General features: G+C 43.2%; 1 protein-coding gene across 1 annotated transcript in view; it reads left to right on the top strand.

Moving 5' to 3' along the window:
- PAPPA2 (pappalysin 2) overlaps window positions 1-17,317 on the top strand; it is a 151,090-nt gene that overhangs the window by 55,789 nt on the left and 77,984 nt on the right. The window contains exons 5-9 of the mRNA XM_054980337.1: window positions 432-624; window positions 5,007-5,128; window positions 6,805-7,297; window positions 11,653-11,781; window positions 16,157-16,248. Of these exons, the coding sequence (XP_054836312.1) occupies window positions 432-624; window positions 5,007-5,128; window positions 6,805-7,297; window positions 11,653-11,781; window positions 16,157-16,248 (1,029 nt within the window). The remainder of the gene's footprint in view (window positions 1-431; window positions 625-5,006; window positions 5,129-6,804; window positions 7,298-11,652; window positions 11,782-16,156; window positions 16,249-17,317) is intronic.

Raw genomic sequence — 17,317 nt, 5'->3', positions numbered from 1 at the left:
CTTCACACTTCCTCCAGCTCTCACTTTTTGTCCAGTTGTCCTGTGAGGGTTTGAGCAGCAAGACAGAGACCTCGTTCTCTCTAAAGTGGTTCACTTCTGTCCAAAGTGTACCATTTCAGGCTGGACTCAGGGACCCATATGCTTAAATGCTCATCAGTGTAAACAAAAGTCCAGTCTTCGGACGCACCTGGCAATTGCATCACTCTGGATCTCTTTGTGATATTCATAAATTTGGGTGTGTGTGTGTGTGTGTGTGTGTGTAGCTCAAGAATGGAGGACCAGAAGGACACTGGGGGCCGGGACAGTTCACCATTTTGCGTGTTGCCAGCAATGGGGACTGGCTGATGACTACCTCGCCTGAGAATACCCCCAGATTAGGATCCAATCCTTTCCTTGAGTTGTTTCACAAATTACCTTTTTCTACCCCACAGATGATGATTGCACAGACAGTTTCACCCCAAACCAAGTGGCTCGGATGCATTGCTATCTGGATTTGGTGTACCAGCAGTGGAGTCAGGGCAGAAAACCCACCCCTATCCCTATGCCACCAATCGTCATTGGGCAGAACCAGGACTCCCTCACCATACACTGGTCTCCCCCTATTAGTGGAGTGCTTTATGAAAGGTAAGGGAGAAGTCATTCATGTTTGTGTGCATGTGGAGATAGGAAGGGGTGGAATTCCCCCTCCAAACTGAGTTGGATTCTTTCTAACATGTTCCCTAGTCTTTTGTTCACCGTCTTTCCCATCAGGTGTTATTTTCATATTTATGTTTATTTAAAATGCTTCTCCCGATCAACGGGATTCAAAGTGGCTTTGCAATCTCAAATCACAGAAATACAGGTAGAAAAGAAGCAGACCACATCCTCAGTCACAACCTATCAAAAACACATTGGAAGAGCTCCTCTTTACAAAATCTTTGCAAGGTCAGGGCCTTCATCATGTCCTCAGGAAGACTGTTCTGTAGCCCACCAGACAAGCTTGAACAGGAACAGTCTTCAGTGACCTGAGTGGAGGAACTCATAATTCTTCCTGGTGTGATGATTAGAAGTGCCTTGTGGGCACAGGTGAGTGGAGATGGGCCTGCAGATGCGAGAGTCCCAGGTCGCGAAGGATTTTAATGGTTAACACCATTGCCTTGCCTACTGCAGCATGTGCAAGAAAGGAGGCTGGTGAAAAAAACAAGCTCAGGAGAGCTGCAGCTCCTCGTCTCCATATTCACCAAATTAATTAAAAGGCACAGTGGGAACCTCCGGTTTGCAGCCTAGGAATCCAAGAAGAACTTGCTTTGAGACTTCAGTCAGCTGACAGCTTCTGTTAAGTGGATTTGAGGTTTCTCCATGCGAGCAGAGTTGGTGTTTGGCACCCACTTCCCACTATGTGTATCATCAGCTTATTTATTTACTTCATTTATACCCTGCCTTTATCCCAAATGGAAATCCAAAGTAGCTTGCATCGTTCTGCTCTCCCTCTATTTTATCCTCACAACATCCTTGGGCAGGTTGGCTAAAAAATGTACTAAATAGTTTTTTTTTTAAAAAAGAGCCAACGTTTTGAGTTGTGCCTGGAAACAGTCAGACAGCTGGTGCAGATCTTTCATCAGAGGAGTGACAAGACACCTGCATCTGACTGTTTTATGTAAACCCCTCTCCTCCAAAAAGAATCAGTTTTATTATAACTCAAAATCATTACAATTTAGTTGTAAAAAGAAAAATAATCCTGACAATTTGCTGCCTCTTAGTGGAATAAAGCATTTGCTTCCCAAAGCAGCTGCTTTACTGTGGCTCATGGAAAGGCTGGGAAAGCTACATCCATCTGCTGTGGCAGGATGCACAGTTTTCCTCTATTGTGGAGGCAAGTTTTCTTGTCCGGGACAGCGCTCTGCTGCAGATGCCTTGTGTAGGCTGACTTTTGAACTTGCCTGATGCGTGTGTGGTGTTTCCTCTCCCCTGCCTCCACCTGCATGTACCTTATTTCAATGGGAAGATGTTTATTTGAACATGTATACTTTGGGGAAACTGTACTTGGCTCCCAACCTGGGAATTCCAGAAGGGAAAGAAGATGTTGGAGATGAGCTGGCAATTCCTCCCAGCTGTTTGCCAGTTGGCCAAATCTTTTCTGGAGCTTTATGTGTGAGTCGAGTTGGGCAGCAGAATGCTTATTTGTGCAGCTGCTGAAGGGGGAAAAAACCCACAATCTTGATCCTGCTTCAGTAACCTGCGCAGGATTTAGTTCATTCTGGTGTTGATATGTAGGCCTGGAATTCTTCACTTTTTAATTCTGACTCTGCAGTCAGAATTTCCTCTGTACTATCATTGAAATAAATGTGTATTTGTTTACTGGTTTTCTTGTTTTAGGTTTTAGTTTTTGTCTGTAGAGGGCCCCCACCTGGTGAAATAACCTGACAAGCTCAAGAAGGCTCCTGTACTGGTAGCATTCCACAAACTGTGTAAACTGGACCTCTTTAGGAGGACATTTTTATGAAGTGGGTTCTGTTGTAGTTTTTAATATGGTTTGGAAGTTAGTAAGTGGGATTTGGCCCATATACTGTTGGTTTTCATTTTCTGTAAATGGGGAAGCTAACCAGAGTCAGCCCTGATTAGTATTTGGAGGAGAGAGCACCAAGGAAGACTAGGGTCACTGTACAGAGGCACAGAGTCAACTACACAGTCTCTAGCTCTTACAGCTGCTCGTCTTCCAACACGATGTATGCCCTCATGTGCATACCAACAATGCCCATCTGCTCTGTTCATAGGACAAACCTGCCAACCTCTGCGCAAAAGAATAAGTGGACACAAATCTGACATCAAAAATAGCAATATCCAGAAACCAGTAGGAGAACACTTCAATCTACCAGGACATTCCATCAAGGACTTAAAGGTCACCATAGTTCAACAGAAACATTTCTAAAACAAAATCCAATGAGACGCTGCTGAATTGGACTTCATATGTAAATTTGACTCAGTCAGGCTTGGATTGAATAAAGACTCCGGATAGTTATCTTATTACCAGAAGTAACTGCCTTCAGGCATTCCATTCAGATTCAGCAATGGAGGGAGGGGTCACACCCAGTCTGGATTGCGCACTCCACCTCTTTCATTACTTTTGCAACTGATTTACATTTACATAGCCCTCACTCCCCATATCCTCTCCCCCTCCCCTCCCCCCCTATATATCTCTGGCCAGTTTCTTCATACCATCCATGCATCTGACTAAGAGAGTTGTGGTTCATGAAAGCTTATACTACAATAAAGTTGGTTAGTCTTAAAGGTACTACTGGACTCTTTACTGTTCTGCAGAGGCAGACAATGGCAAACCACCTCCAAATTTCTCTTGCCTTGAAAACCCCAGCAGGGGTTGCCAAAAGTCACCTGTGACTTGATGGTACTTTATACATGTGCCCAACCCTCCTTGAGTCTTTGCAAGAAAGATGAACTATAAATAAAGTAATACATACAGACATAAATATTTTCTTTTTCAATACATTAGGAATTTTTTTGTCAAAAACAGGATTAGGAGTCTCAGAACATTTTGACAGCCTGCTTACCTATCACATTTTTATCCCACCTTCTTCCAAGGAGTGCAAAGTAGTATGATTTGCTTTCCCTTCTTCATTTTATCCTCATGACAATGCTGTGAAGTATGTTCGGCAGAGATGCGTGACTCACCCAAGGTCACCCAATGAGTTTCATGGCAGTTGGGGAAGGGCTGTCCCAGAGCACTCTTCACTCTTAGGTGTGTAGAAAGGGAGGCTGTTTGTTAGTTTGATTGACAAGTCCTGACAGCTGGGCTGGTTGAAAATATTCCTTCCTAACAACTGAAAACCCCAGCCTAGAAAGGGGAAAATTAAGCCCTTAGGAAAACTAACATTTCTGAAATGCACAGTTTGTTATGGATTTACCACTGAAATAACATTTTTCTCTCTGGCCTCCCCCTCCCGCCCTGTTCCCCATGTGCAGTCCTTCACCTCCCCAGCCTTTCAAATATAAGGCGTATGCAATCTCATCCAGTCTCTACACTTTCCCCCCATCTCCTTTCTGCAATCTGCACACACACACACCCTGTTCTTTATTATATTAGCTCACAATGGCAAAAATAGCTAATCATATTAAAATAAACAACAGCAGCAACAACAACACTATAACAATAACAACATTTGATTTATATACTGCCCTTCAGGGCAACTTAACACCCACTCAGAGCAGTTTTAAAAGTATGTTATTATTATCCCCACAACAATCACGCTGTGAGGTAGGTGGGGCTGAGAGAGCTCTGAGAGAGCTGTGACTGACCCAAGGTCACCCAGCTGGCTTCAAGCAGAGGAGTGGGGAATTAAAGCTGGTTATCCAGATTAGAGTCCCGCCGCTCTTAACCACTACACCAAATGAAAAACCGCTATCTAAAACACTATCAGCAATAGTGATAACATCTGAAATTGACAACAAATGAATCTCAAGGCCCAGCAGAGGAGAAAGCAAAGATACCGAGTAAAACAAAACTTAATTAGTGCCAAACACTCATTGGAAAAGGATAGTTTTTATGCAGTCAGCTAAATGTTAGAAGCAGTGGAGCTGAACAGCCCTCCCTTGATAGAAAGATCCACGGACTCCTCTGCCAACAAAAAGCCCAGCACCATGTCATTACTGATTATATGTGCCTGTGGGTAGAGTCCCCCTTGATAGGTAACATCCCACAAGATCAGCTGCTCAATGCAGTTAGGCAGGAGAAAGTCACTACTTTCATTGAGGCAAAGCAGAAGGGAATGGCAGTAGGGGAGGAGTCGTTTTGAAAGGCTAGTTTTTGTTCTAATGTTGATCGTCTTACGATGTTTATGATTTCACGGTATTGCTTTTTACTTGTAAGCTGAACTGAGCAGGACTCTTGAGAGGTGCCATATAAATTCCATAAATAAATACAATTCCCACCAGAATGCTCATGAGGACAGAAATAAAATATTTTAGAAAAGTTTGAACAGAGTCTCTTTCCCTCTCTTCTATTTCTCTTTTAGGGAATCGGGAAATCTTTGTGGAGACTGTGCTGAAGATGGGACATTTAGCCAGTATGTATATGAGGCCTCCTCCCCTCGTATCTGCGATTCCTCTGGCTACTGGACTCCAGAGGAAGCAGTAGGTAAAGTTCCCTGTCCTTTCTCCCCCAATAGGTATAAACATGTTCAATCATTGGGAGATTTCTGGTGGATTTCTATTAAATAGTGGGTTCAGACCTGAGGTAAACCAACCATTCAGCATAACACAACACCAACTGAACAGAAACCCTCAATATATATATACAGCAGCTCCGGCCCCAGAATACTGATAGCCAATGAGAACACGCATTTTATAATGCCATCGTTTGCATAACCCTTATACAATGTAACTTATTTACAGCTTAGTGATTGGTCTTTATCTTGCCCTCCTGATTGGCTGCCATCCGTAATTAGTAACCAATGATAGCATAGCCTTGAGTCCTCTTGCAAGTTAGAGTTCGACCAGTACATTACAATTTCATTTTCCTTTTAAGGAGAAATAATGAATTTAACACTGCATAGGAGAGCAAAGTCCTTTTTAACTCCTGTGCACAGACTCTTCAAGATCGAGCGCTTGCATTTAAAACTGGCTAAAGATGAATTTTACATGTCATCATTATAACAGAACAATATCACCACAGGGAAAAGAAATCCTTATAATACTTGGGTAATTGTTAGCTGTTCTTCTTTCATCTGATGAAAATAATGTAAAATGCCTTGGAGGCTTACAGACAGAGACAAAGTAGGAATATAAAGATAAATAATATGAGAAAACTATAGGTGACTACTGAAAATAAAACTTACTTTCTATGATGGCATTGAATTTAATATTAATGATGATGATGACGATGAGAATTTTGGGATGTTCTGAACAATCTTGGTGATTTTACAAACTTGCAAGTTAAGTTGGTGTTGTGTGTGTGTTTGCAAATTAGGACTTGTATAAGTCCTAATTTGCAAAGATAATTTGAATGTGTACAGTATGTGGGGGTGGTAAAGGTAGGTTCACATGTAGGATAGAATTGGTGCCTTACATGATGTTTGGGAACCAAAGGTAAATGCATGCCTAAAGCACACAGAAGTCAGGTTTTCATATGGATGGGAGCCAATTAATATTTGCCCCTGTAGCATCATCTCTTAATGTACAGATACAATTAATTCACTAGTGTTGAGAAGAATGATCTCCACTGGGTACCTCTTGTGTTGCTTCAGCAGCCATTCTTTTTCATTTTCTAGTAATGCCTGCCAATCAAGGTGATGTCACATCTCTGAGAAGCCAATAAAGATTTAGTTGTGCTGTGCTATCGCTAAAGGGAAATTAAGCCTGTTAGAGTGAAAGGACAGTGCTTACCCTACTGGTTGCACAGGCAATTCTAGCTGTTCAGGGATCTTTCCAAGGATCAAACAGTTCCTCAACTAGGATTCTGGGTTGGAAAATTCCTGGAGATTTAGAGACAGTGCCTGGGGAGTGCAAAATTTGGGGCAGACTTGCTCATTGAGGGCACGATGTTACTCTAGTACTTCTATTTTTCCACCATCTGAAGCTATCATTTCCTCCAGGGGCACCCTCTGTAGTTCGGAGATCAGTTGTAAATCTGGGAGGATTTCAAGCCCCGTCTGGAGATTTATCCTAAGCCTTTTTGGTACTGGTATAGACTAGGGCCCCTAATTGTTATGGAAAGGATTCTGAAAATGCATTTTATGAAAACTCTCCCTTTCCATATATTTAGGCTCACCATTAATCATTGTGGGTATCACATTTGTTCTGTTGCCTCTGCAGGGCCTCCAGATGTGGATCAGCCCTGTGAACCCAGCTTGCAGGCCTGGAGCCCCGAGTTCAACCTCTTCAACGTGAGCATGACCACCCCTTGCCCCCAGCCACTTGGCTGCATTTTGGAGCTGCGTTTCCTGCATCCCATCTATCCAGACTCTCTAATGGTTTGGACTACCTACTTCTCTACGGACTCCCCTAGGGCACTATCAGACATTGAGATCCTAACGGAGCAGGGAGACACTGTACACCTGGGACCCATGGACACGTACTGTGACATCCCTCTCACAGTCAAACTCAGTCTCAACAAGAAGGTGTTGGGGGTAAAGATCTACACATTTGATGAGCAGATGGAGATTGATGCTGCCCTCCTGATTTCCACACCCCAGAGTCCGCTTTGTTCCAACTGCAAGCCAGTGAGGTATAGAGTTCTCCGGGACCCGCCATTTCTCGATGGCTCCCCAGCAATGGTGACGCAGCCAGGCCGAAAGTTTATTGACATGTAAGTGAAGGAGTTGGTACTTGGGAGCAATGCTGGAGTCATACTAAGGAGGGATTGCAGGGTGCTGATCCCCTTAAGGAGACTGCAGACTAACGTTTACAGCTCTGGGTTGGGAAATTGTTGGAGATTTGGGGGAGGACCCTGGAGAGGGCAGGGTTTGGGGAATGGAGGGACCTCAGTGGGATATAATTCCATGAAGTCCACTCTCCACAGCTGTTGTAATTCCAAGAGATCTCCAGACCCCACCTTGAGTTGGCAGGCCCTACTGCAGGCTCCTTCCTTGAATGTTCACTTTTCATTAAAAATATGGCACTCTTTTCTGTAAGTGGTTAGGTGGTTGTGCTGTAAATAGACATGGGCACGAATCACAAAACGAACCAAATTTCATCACGAAATTGGCTGTTTAGTGGTTCGCTTTGCAGCAACAGGGGAAGGGGCATTCAAACCCCCAATCAGCTGCTTGTCGGGGATCTCCCTGACAAGCAGCTGATCCAAGCCAGTGGGGGTAAAATGCCCCTTTCTCTGCCGCTTCACAGCACAAGGGAAAAGGGCATTTAAACCCCCAGATCTGCTGCTTGTCAGGGATCTCCCCGACAAGCAGCCGATCCTGATTTAATCAGCTAGAGTTCCTTTAGTTTTTACTTTTCAGGGTTTTTTTGTGCTAGAGAACACCTTTATTTTATTATAATACAGTCGGTGTAAGGCTGCCCTCGGAGACAATTTAGAAGCTATATTTGATAAAGTGCTGCTTTGCCCCTATTGGTGAACATCAGGAAAGCAGGATCGTATTAAACTTAATGTGTGCTAATTGCATGGTTCTACTGGGTACTTTTGGGTCAAACTGAAGATGCTGGCGTTGATCTATAGAAGAGTGGTTCTTTTTAATTCCTTTTGTCCCTGAAAACCCTTCTTTAGATTCTTTAAATTTATTCAGATAGTTTTTAAGTCTTTGGAACAAGGCTCAAGGTTCAGGGGACAACAGACCCAGAATATCTAGTGACTGGCAGGAAAATTCTTTCAGACCTGGACAACAAAGGCGGTAGCCCTACAGCAAAGATCTCAGCAGCAGATGGGAGGGTGGGACTCTTCTTTCATACCTCTGAAAGATGAGCCTCTGATCAAGGGGACCTTGAGAGTCCCTTAAATTGGAGGAAGCCTTCAAATGTTGCTCATTGTAGTGGTAGGATAGGGTTAGGATCTACCCCACTCTTTTTCCTCCTGAGAAATCAAGCAGTCGCATATACTTATTCACTACAAATCATCTTTCTGAGCCTAGTTTAGGGAGCTTTGACTCTTGAAAGATCATACCTTGAAAATCTAGTTGGTCTTTAAGGTGCTATTGGAACCAGATCTTGCTCTTTCTGACACTGAGGCAATAGGGCTAATTGTGTCTTTTGAAAGAATCTGTAGAATTTGTTTTCAGTATTCATTAAGGTGCCATAGAAGAACAAGGACTGAAAGGTAGTGTTTCGTTTGCATATTACCACAGTCAGTTTCAGTTCTCCAGTGCCCTGGTTGTTTATGACTGTGGTAGTGGCCTGTCTATGTCCACAATAAATCCACACCTATCTATATCTAAACAATCTAATTGTTTTATAAGCCTCCTGTGATCTAGTTAGTGGTAAGGGATGACCAATTGACTTTATCTTGTGGTCTCCTTAATTGATTTCTGAAAGTGAAGTAGATTGTCCATTTGGGAGCTACCGTTTAGAGTCTCTCTACACATTACTAAGTACCTCGGGATGCTCAAGTGCAGGATTGTATATGTAGTCCTCAATTCGTGTGCATGCTGTTCTTCCTCAGTGCACGTGAATGCTGCTTTCACGGGAGATCCCTTTGTGTAACTGCATCTGCAAGTGATTCCAAAGGGCAAAGCACCAATTCAACTCTGTTTTTGCTGCAAGAACAAGTACTGCAGGCTCCTTTGAATTGCCAATTCGCATTTCATTAAGGTGTGAGAAAGTGTCAAAATCTGCATTTCAATGAATGTATGTGGGGGAAACTGGGATACTTTTAGTAGTTGAGGAGAAACTGATATGAAATGTGTGAATGTACTCATGGGGAGCAAATTGAAGTGTGACCGTGTGAGTAAGTGCATGGAAAGTTGGAGGGGGGGTGGGGACCCATGGTACTTAGGTACTTAGTAAGTAAGTACCTAGGTACGTAGCAACGTGTAGAGAGACTCTCACATATCAAGAGTACTGGTATGCCAGTCTATCCTCTTTCTATTTGTCAATGGTACAGTTGTGTTAGCCATATGCTTGGTCCTCATTGCATGGAAATGGAAAGGTAGCTAAGTCAGAATATTGTCATGAAGTGGTAAACACGATACTGTCCTCGTGCAAGGAATCCACCAACAAAATCTTAAGGTACTTCAAAGCCCTTCATTCACTGAAGGATTTGTTTAACAGGGCAAAAGTTGGTTACTTTACAGGGCTTTCTGCAGATGAGATTTATGCAAGGTCCCAGGGGCTTTCATCTAATGCATCAAAGAAGTGAGCCATGGACATTTTTTTTTGATACTGAGTGATGTAGGTTCTTTCGACTCAAGTAGATAGCCACATGTTAAAAGAACTTTTGAGAGAGGCAAGTGTTCTCAAAACTCCTGCCATCCTCTGAATTCTCTGCCATCTCTCATGTGTATTTTTATTCTGCCGTTCCCCCAAATAGTTCATGGTGGCAAACGTGATCCTCCCTTCCTCTTTTTAGCCTCACAATATTTTATCTTGTGAGGTAAGTGAAGCAGAGAGAGGGTATGCGTATGAGTGGCCGAAAGTCACACAGTGAGCTTCTTGGCCGAATGGGGATATGAACCGAGATCTCTTGGATCCCAGGCTGATTCTTCCTTGCGTTATCATCGTTAGTTGATTTCGCTCTCCATCTGATCCAACCTTCTCACCTCAACAAGAAGGAATGCCATACTTCAGATGAGTGAAGATAACTTAAGGTTTATCTTTGTGGGACTGAGGACACTTGACTCCTGAATTTCTTACTTCCCTTTTTTAGGACGTCTTAAAAAGTATCCCCAGTTTACATCAGGTTTGTAGACAAAGGACAGCATTGTGATTACCTACCATTCAAGGAGTGTACTGGCTCCTTGTGTGGATTCTGCCCGGACATCTGCCTTAGCAGCCCTCATTAGTACAAAGGGTTTGGGCTGCCAGTTGGAAAAAAATGTTCAGGTTTTTATTCTCCTGTCTGCCAGTTTGATTCCATGGAACAGGAAATACTGTATGATAGCAGTGGTCCAAGTTTTGTGGGTCAGAAGCATGCAACCTTTCAAATTTTTCATCAGGAAGAATGGAAAAACAGTTTATTCAAGAGAAAGCTTAACTGGTTACAGATACAAGTACTTTGGATAACTTTGGAAGGCTAGTAGACTGATTATGTAATGTGGGTTTCATATCAAACTTGACTAAGAAAATGTTAATCCGGACTTTTTATTTGATTCCGTGGGTTTGCTTATTCACGTAGTAATGATTTTTAATGTTGAGAGAAGGAGAGAGAGAATACTAAAGATGCTGTATAAACTTTTTAGTAACAGTGAATCAAAATTAGCACTTAATAAATATTGAGTTAGTAAGGGCTTGACAAATACACAAATAAGTCACATATAAAAGTCTTATTGGAGGAAAGTGTCATAAGGTGTAGCTGACTTACGATGACCCCTTTTGGGATTTTCAAGGCAAGAGACTAAAAGAGGTGGTTTGCCATTTCCTTGATCTTCCTTGGAGGTCTCCCATCCAATTACTATGCAAAGTCAACTCTGCTTAGCTTCAGAGATCTGATGAGATTGGGCTTTCCTAGGCTATCCAGGTAAAAAGGTCTTACCATTTGATATAAAGCACAGGTTGCTTTGAGACTGACATTTGTTTTTGACTTTGTTTCCAAACTGGAGCAATATTTTTCAGAGCAGCCACACAACAGCATCCTCACTTTCAAAGTTTTCCTTGTCCTCAGCATACTTTGTCTGAAATCTGGTTTACTATGATCTTTTCTGACAGGACACAATCCAAGCGCATAAGCATGTCATCTGGAGGGGAAGGTGCACATTTTTGAAGGTTCTGTCCACACTGATGCCATTTCACTTCTATCTGCCTTTCTCAGCCACTTTTTTTCCTGCCGTGCATCAGAGGGCTTTTATTAAAAAAATTACTAATTGCTGTAGCAATTATATTTAACCAGTTTCTTATGTCTGTCATTCATACAGGATAGTTTCAGGTAGGTGGCTGTGCTGGTCTGTAGTAGAAGAGCAAGTTTCGGGCCCAGCAGCACCTTAAACACCAACTAGATTGGGAAGAGGTAGAAAAACAGCTGTTGCTGCATGGGTGTTTGATTCTCTTGTATTTTTACAGGGAAGTTACAGCAGGCCAATTGTATCGGTACCAGGTACAAGCTGTGGCAGGGGCAGCTGTAGGAGAAGCCTCCCCTCCTCTGATCCACATCCACGGCTCTTCCTATTGTGGAGATGGAAAAGTAAGCATGTGAGTACTAGGATTTGAACAGATCTTTTTGAAGATGGCTATTTTTCCCCCTTCCTTTAAATCTTTTTTAAAACAATATTAGGTAGGATGTGTCTTTTTAAATATTTATCCTCCGTTTTACTTAAAACAGCAACAATGAAGCACAGACATCTTACATCAGTTGCAGACTGCTCCAAGGATTGTGTGTGTGTGTTGGGGACATTATGAGCACTGGTCAGTTGACACCCACCACAGAGGCTTTTGTCTAATTCAAACCAAGCTAGGAGGCAAACTTGCAGAACCAGTGTTCAGAAGTAGCCTTACGATAGGTAAAATTTGCACTGAATGTGGTAAGGGAGCTTTCAAACTGGGCCCACTGTTCTAAAACATTATAGATCTCTCCTCTCCAAGGTATATCGGTATTATTATACTCATACTGCACATGGGAGATTGAAGACTTAACTACATGTTACACTGTGTCTAGTTCCCCCCGGTCCTGAGTGCAGCAGATGTGTCCTGGGAGATCTGTTTTCAGAGCTCCCAGTGGTTTTTAAATTTGCAGGCGTATGGGGGCCTGGTTTGAATATGGTGTACAAGGAGAGGCGTCTCCCACCTAGTGCTGTTTTTCTGACCTGAAACAACCTTAAAGAATGGCTGTTTCTCTCTGGTGGGGGAGAACCTACATGCAAGGGGCAAACAGCAGAACCCTAAGGCTGCTTCAGTTTAGGGAGGGGGAATGGAATAGGGGAAGGGCATGTCATAGTCTAAATCCAAACCGAGTCTCAACATGCCTCATAATTAAGGCTTGGATGGATCCTGTGATGCCATTCCATCAGTACGACCGCAGCTTTTCTGATGGGGATGTCTTTTCCATTTGGGGAGGAAGGAGGGTGATTTTTTGCTGATCTCCTCTTCCTTCTCTGCATTCTGAATCTCCCCCCTTACTCTGTTCCTTTGGGTTAAGTGACCCAAAGGAACATGATTTCTGGGGCAGGGGAAACTGCAGTATGAGGGGGGACATAGGGATACAAGCCTGAGTTTCAAAAATCTCTGGGAGTTTCAAATAATCTTAATGATTGCAGTTAACCATACCTTCCTTCTTGTTGCAAAAAACTGAGAAAGCCCCAGGTTACATGTCTGCCTGGGCAGTTGTACCCTCCCATCCTAGTTCCAAACAAAATACTAACTTCTAATGATCCAAGCTTGTGAACTGAAATTCTAGGTGTGTGAAGGCTGGCTCTGGTTGCTAAAAATAAACACACGAGTCTGTGGGTAGCAACAGAAATGCACTCATCTTGATTGTTACTGTACCTGTCACAGGCTTTACAGGTTTATGATGTTAGCTCCTGGTTGCACAAGAGAACTTATCCAGGCAGCATATATTTTCTGCAAGCCTCGATAGCAGAAGTTGAATGCAAGGCCCATAAATGTTTGGATCTGTTGGTTGACTTTGGTTTATCTTGCAAAAGCAAGATAATACATACAATCACAAGTTTTCAAATCAAAGAAAATATATTCAATAACATTTTAACATGTAGCTTTACCTAGGCTTGATTTTAATTTTACCATGTGAATGATCGAACAATCTTTGACACACAACTGCAGTGTGAAACCCCTAAGCAAGACCTGATCCCACTTTATTGAGGGAATGTGTGACAGACTTTGGAAACTAGTGAGCCAAAATGGAGGCGAGGGGAGGCTAGGGAGGAAGATACGAGGGTCTTGCCTCTTCAGGTTTATTTTGGCTTACTCTAAATATTCAGCTTTCATTTTTGAAAGCTATTTCCAGTGTTTTTCCTCACAGAGAGATCAGGGGAGATATTTTAGTATTATTCTATCCAGTTCACTAACTTAAACTGTAACCACTTTTGACTTCTAGCCTTGTGGCCGTGGGTATTTGAATGACAACTGTAATTTTATCAAACTGTATAAAATTTAAAATTATTTAATACATGACTAACTTTTAATGAATTAAAGACTGCTAAGCAATTGTAAATATTTTAGGTCATGTATTTTGACCTTTGCTGTTTTTGTATTAAGTCCCAATTAGAGGTGGGCACGGACTGTAAAACGGACCAAAATTTCACACAGACTGGCCCAGTTTGGCGTTTGCGAACTGGCAGGTCATGGGATGGGCGTTTTTCATGGATGCGACTACTTTTGGGCCGGTCCGTCGGTCTGTTGGTCCGTGAAACCAGACATGCCAGTACCAAGCAATCGGTTCCCTGGCAATAGAGGGGATGTCCGCAGACCTTCTCTGGCTGTCAGACAGAGAGCTCCTGTTCTTCTCTATGACAGCAGAAGGAGTAAATCCCCCTGCACTTCTCAGGCAAGTGGTTTCTGTTTCCAGCAGGCAGTAAGACCCAGGGTGGATTTTTCAGTCACAGAGAGAGGTATTTGAAGCTTTTGCTTGAGATTCTGCCTGATTCTGTTCCACAGCCAGGCACAGGGGCACAGGGGCACAGAATCATTTTATATATTATACTTATTAACAGTATCATTATTATTTAGAGCACTTGTCCTGGCTGGGAAGGTGCCTGGGTGGGTCACGACTCTGGACCATCCCCTGTCCTTGCCAAGTGCGAATGCACCCCCCCCCACACACACACAAGGGGAATTTTAATCTCCTTTTCCATGCACCCTCCCATCACCTGGTCCACCAGTGCCTGCCACCCTCTGGCTGCATCCCAGCAGAGGGACTCGTTGTCCATAGCTGGGTTCATTCTAGGAGGATCTGACCCCCCCCTTGGGAATTCCTTGCCACTAGACCATGAGGATCTGTGGTTTTGAAGCATGTTTTTGCACTGTGGTGGTGCAGCAAAGTGTTGAGTACATAGTTTTTTGGGTGCCATTTGTGGCAATAGACATGATATGGGATTTTGGGTGGCCCCATGTAAAAATCATGAGGATCCGTGCTTTTGAAGGATGTTTTTGCGGCATGGCAGTGCCACGGATTGGTGGGCGTGTGATTGTTTTGGTGCTGTTTGTAGACTAGGGCCATTTCCACACGGCTTACCACTGCTCATAACAACCTGGAAGATCGCACAAAAAAAGCGGAAGATTGCGTTTTCTCGCATGAGATTTGTGCGATGTCACGTGACGTTGCGCAAATCTCGTGTGAGAAAATGCGCTCTTCCATGTTTTTTGCACGATCTTCCGGGTTGTTGCGAGCAGCGGTAAGCCGTGTGGAAACGGCCTAGGACATGATTGATAATATGATGGCCTTTTTCTTTTGTTCCAATATTATGAGGATCTGTTTAAAATCATCTGGATCTGATTTTTACCAACTCCCTTTGATCTGCTCCCAGAGACCATCATTCCACTCTGGTGGCTGTCATTCCAGCCCCAGAGCAGTTTAGTTGCTCCCAGGGACTCTGGGGGCCTTCATTCCAGGCCCAGGTAGGGTTGTCAGCTCCGAGTTGGAACATTCCTGGAGAATTTAGGGGTGGAGCCTGAAGAAGGCAGAGTTTGGGGATAGGAGGAACCTCAGTAGGGTATAATGCCATATTGGTCTCCCTCCAAAGTAGCCATTTTGCGAGATGAACTCATCTCTGTGGCCTGGAGTTCAGTTCAGGGAGATCTCCAGCCACCACCTGGAGGCTGGCAACCCTAGGCCCTGAGCAGAGCAGTGCATCTAGGCTTGTGCAGAAATAACAGAGAACAGCGCCACCGGAGAGCACTTTCCAAATTTTATTGCAACTTTTTGGTGCTGCCATGTATCTCAACGGAGCCAATGCAAGTCAGTTGGCATTTGCGGCTCCTAGTATATCTAATGGAACTTTCCTGAGGCCAGCCGCTTTGGGTGTCTATAACTCAGACATTCGAAATCCAATTTTCACCAACATTGGAGGATGGCTGGAGGAGAGGCTGCTGAAGACTCCCTGCGAGTTTGGCATCTCTGAGCATGAAGGGGGCCATTCTAGGTCCCCTGGAATTGACAGACCATGGACCGATGAACTGGTCCACTAACCAGGGTGGGGCCGTGAAAAGTTCATGGTCCATGGTCTGTGAAACACGATGGACCTCGGACCAACAGTCCATGTTTTTTCCCCAGTCTTTACCCACCTCTAGTCCCAATGCTTCTGCAAAGTAGCTTACTAAAAGTTCTGACTGTGAATCATCTCAAAAATGAGGTTTTTGTTCTCTCAATTCCCCACCCCGCCTCAAGACCAGTTCACCTGTGCTTGCAATGCACTGTAAAGTGAGAGGAGAGACCAGAAGTGAACAATCATGGTTTCCTAGAACACATCCCGTAGAGCATCTTTAAAGCATCGATTCTGGGCAGACTTGACATAAACAAACAAAAGATTCTTGTGATGTCTGAAATGTGTTCAATAATGTATATGTGAAGCACCTTGAATACCCCCAAAGTGCTATATCAACATTATTTTCTTAGGATTCTTGAAGAAGAGTGTGACGATGGAGACCAACTAAATGGGGATGGTTGCTCTAGAACCTGTAAAAAAGAACAAGGATTTCACTGTGTTGGTGAGTCTACAAAGGCCAACGCACTCTTTATAAAAATTAAAACTACAAAAATAGCACAGTTGGGTATTGTGCACAAACATTTCAGCTGTACCAGCATGGGGAGGGATTGTTCTTTGCTATAAAGATATACATTTGCTTCTTTGCAAATGACCATGGTATAGATACCTGAGTACATTTTGCATAATCCATTTTCATTTAGTCTTCTGAGGGTCATATTGTGATTATGTTTATTTTATTATTATTAAATTTATAGTCCGCTCTTCCTTAGAGCGGGCCCAGAGTGGATAACGTCACGTATAATATAATCATAATAAAATCACATTAAAAACATACGGTTCAGTAAGCATAGAATTCTAGGTGGCAGCCCAGATTGCTTAACCCGGCCCAAATATCCCATGAGATGAGAACTGGTAGATAGTATCAAGGGTATCAGTGGAGAGCTGAGGAGAAGCAAGAAGCAAAGGAAGAAGTGAGGTAAATATGGAGGAAAGGCTCGGCTCTGGAACCTGTTAGTTCATCCACTAATATCCCACCTCTGAATCAAGGCATTTGAGACTCGTAAATACTTCCACTCCGAAGTATCTGGAGCTTGTTAGGTAAAAGATGTGGCCCTAATGGGCAAGCAGGTGGCTTAAGCTGCTGTGAACTTTATCTTCAGAGGGAAAGTCTTTGCATTTGGCATCTCCTGAGTTGTTGTTTTTTTCTCCCTGACGTATGTCTTAATTAAAAAAGCTTTTTCTTTTTCTTCAAAAGGTCGGAACAGTTGGAGTCTTATGCAGTACTTTGGCTTGGGCATTGAAAGCATTTTGGGCAAAATCCATATCCCATTAAAGTCAGTGGCAAGGTTCCCAAAGACCAATGTGTGTGGTGTAGTGGGTTGGACAAAGATCAGGAAGGGCCTGTCTTCAGATCCTGCCCACAGCCATGATCTCTCCTGGTGGCCTTTGGAAAATAATTTCTCCTAGCCTCTGTTCAAATCTTCCTTCAGAAGGTTGTAGACTAGGTGAATAATGATCTCAAATCACACTTTAAAATACTGTAGGAATTAATTATTATAGATGTTAATTAC

This window comes from Eublepharis macularius, chromosome 5, assembly GCF_028583425.1.
Source record: "Eublepharis macularius isolate TG4126 chromosome 5, MPM_Emac_v1.0, whole genome shotgun sequence".
Classification (NCBI taxonomy): domain Eukaryota; kingdom Metazoa; phylum Chordata; class Lepidosauria; order Squamata; family Eublepharidae; genus Eublepharis; species Eublepharis macularius.
This window is presented reverse-complemented; position numbering and strand designations above follow the sequence as displayed.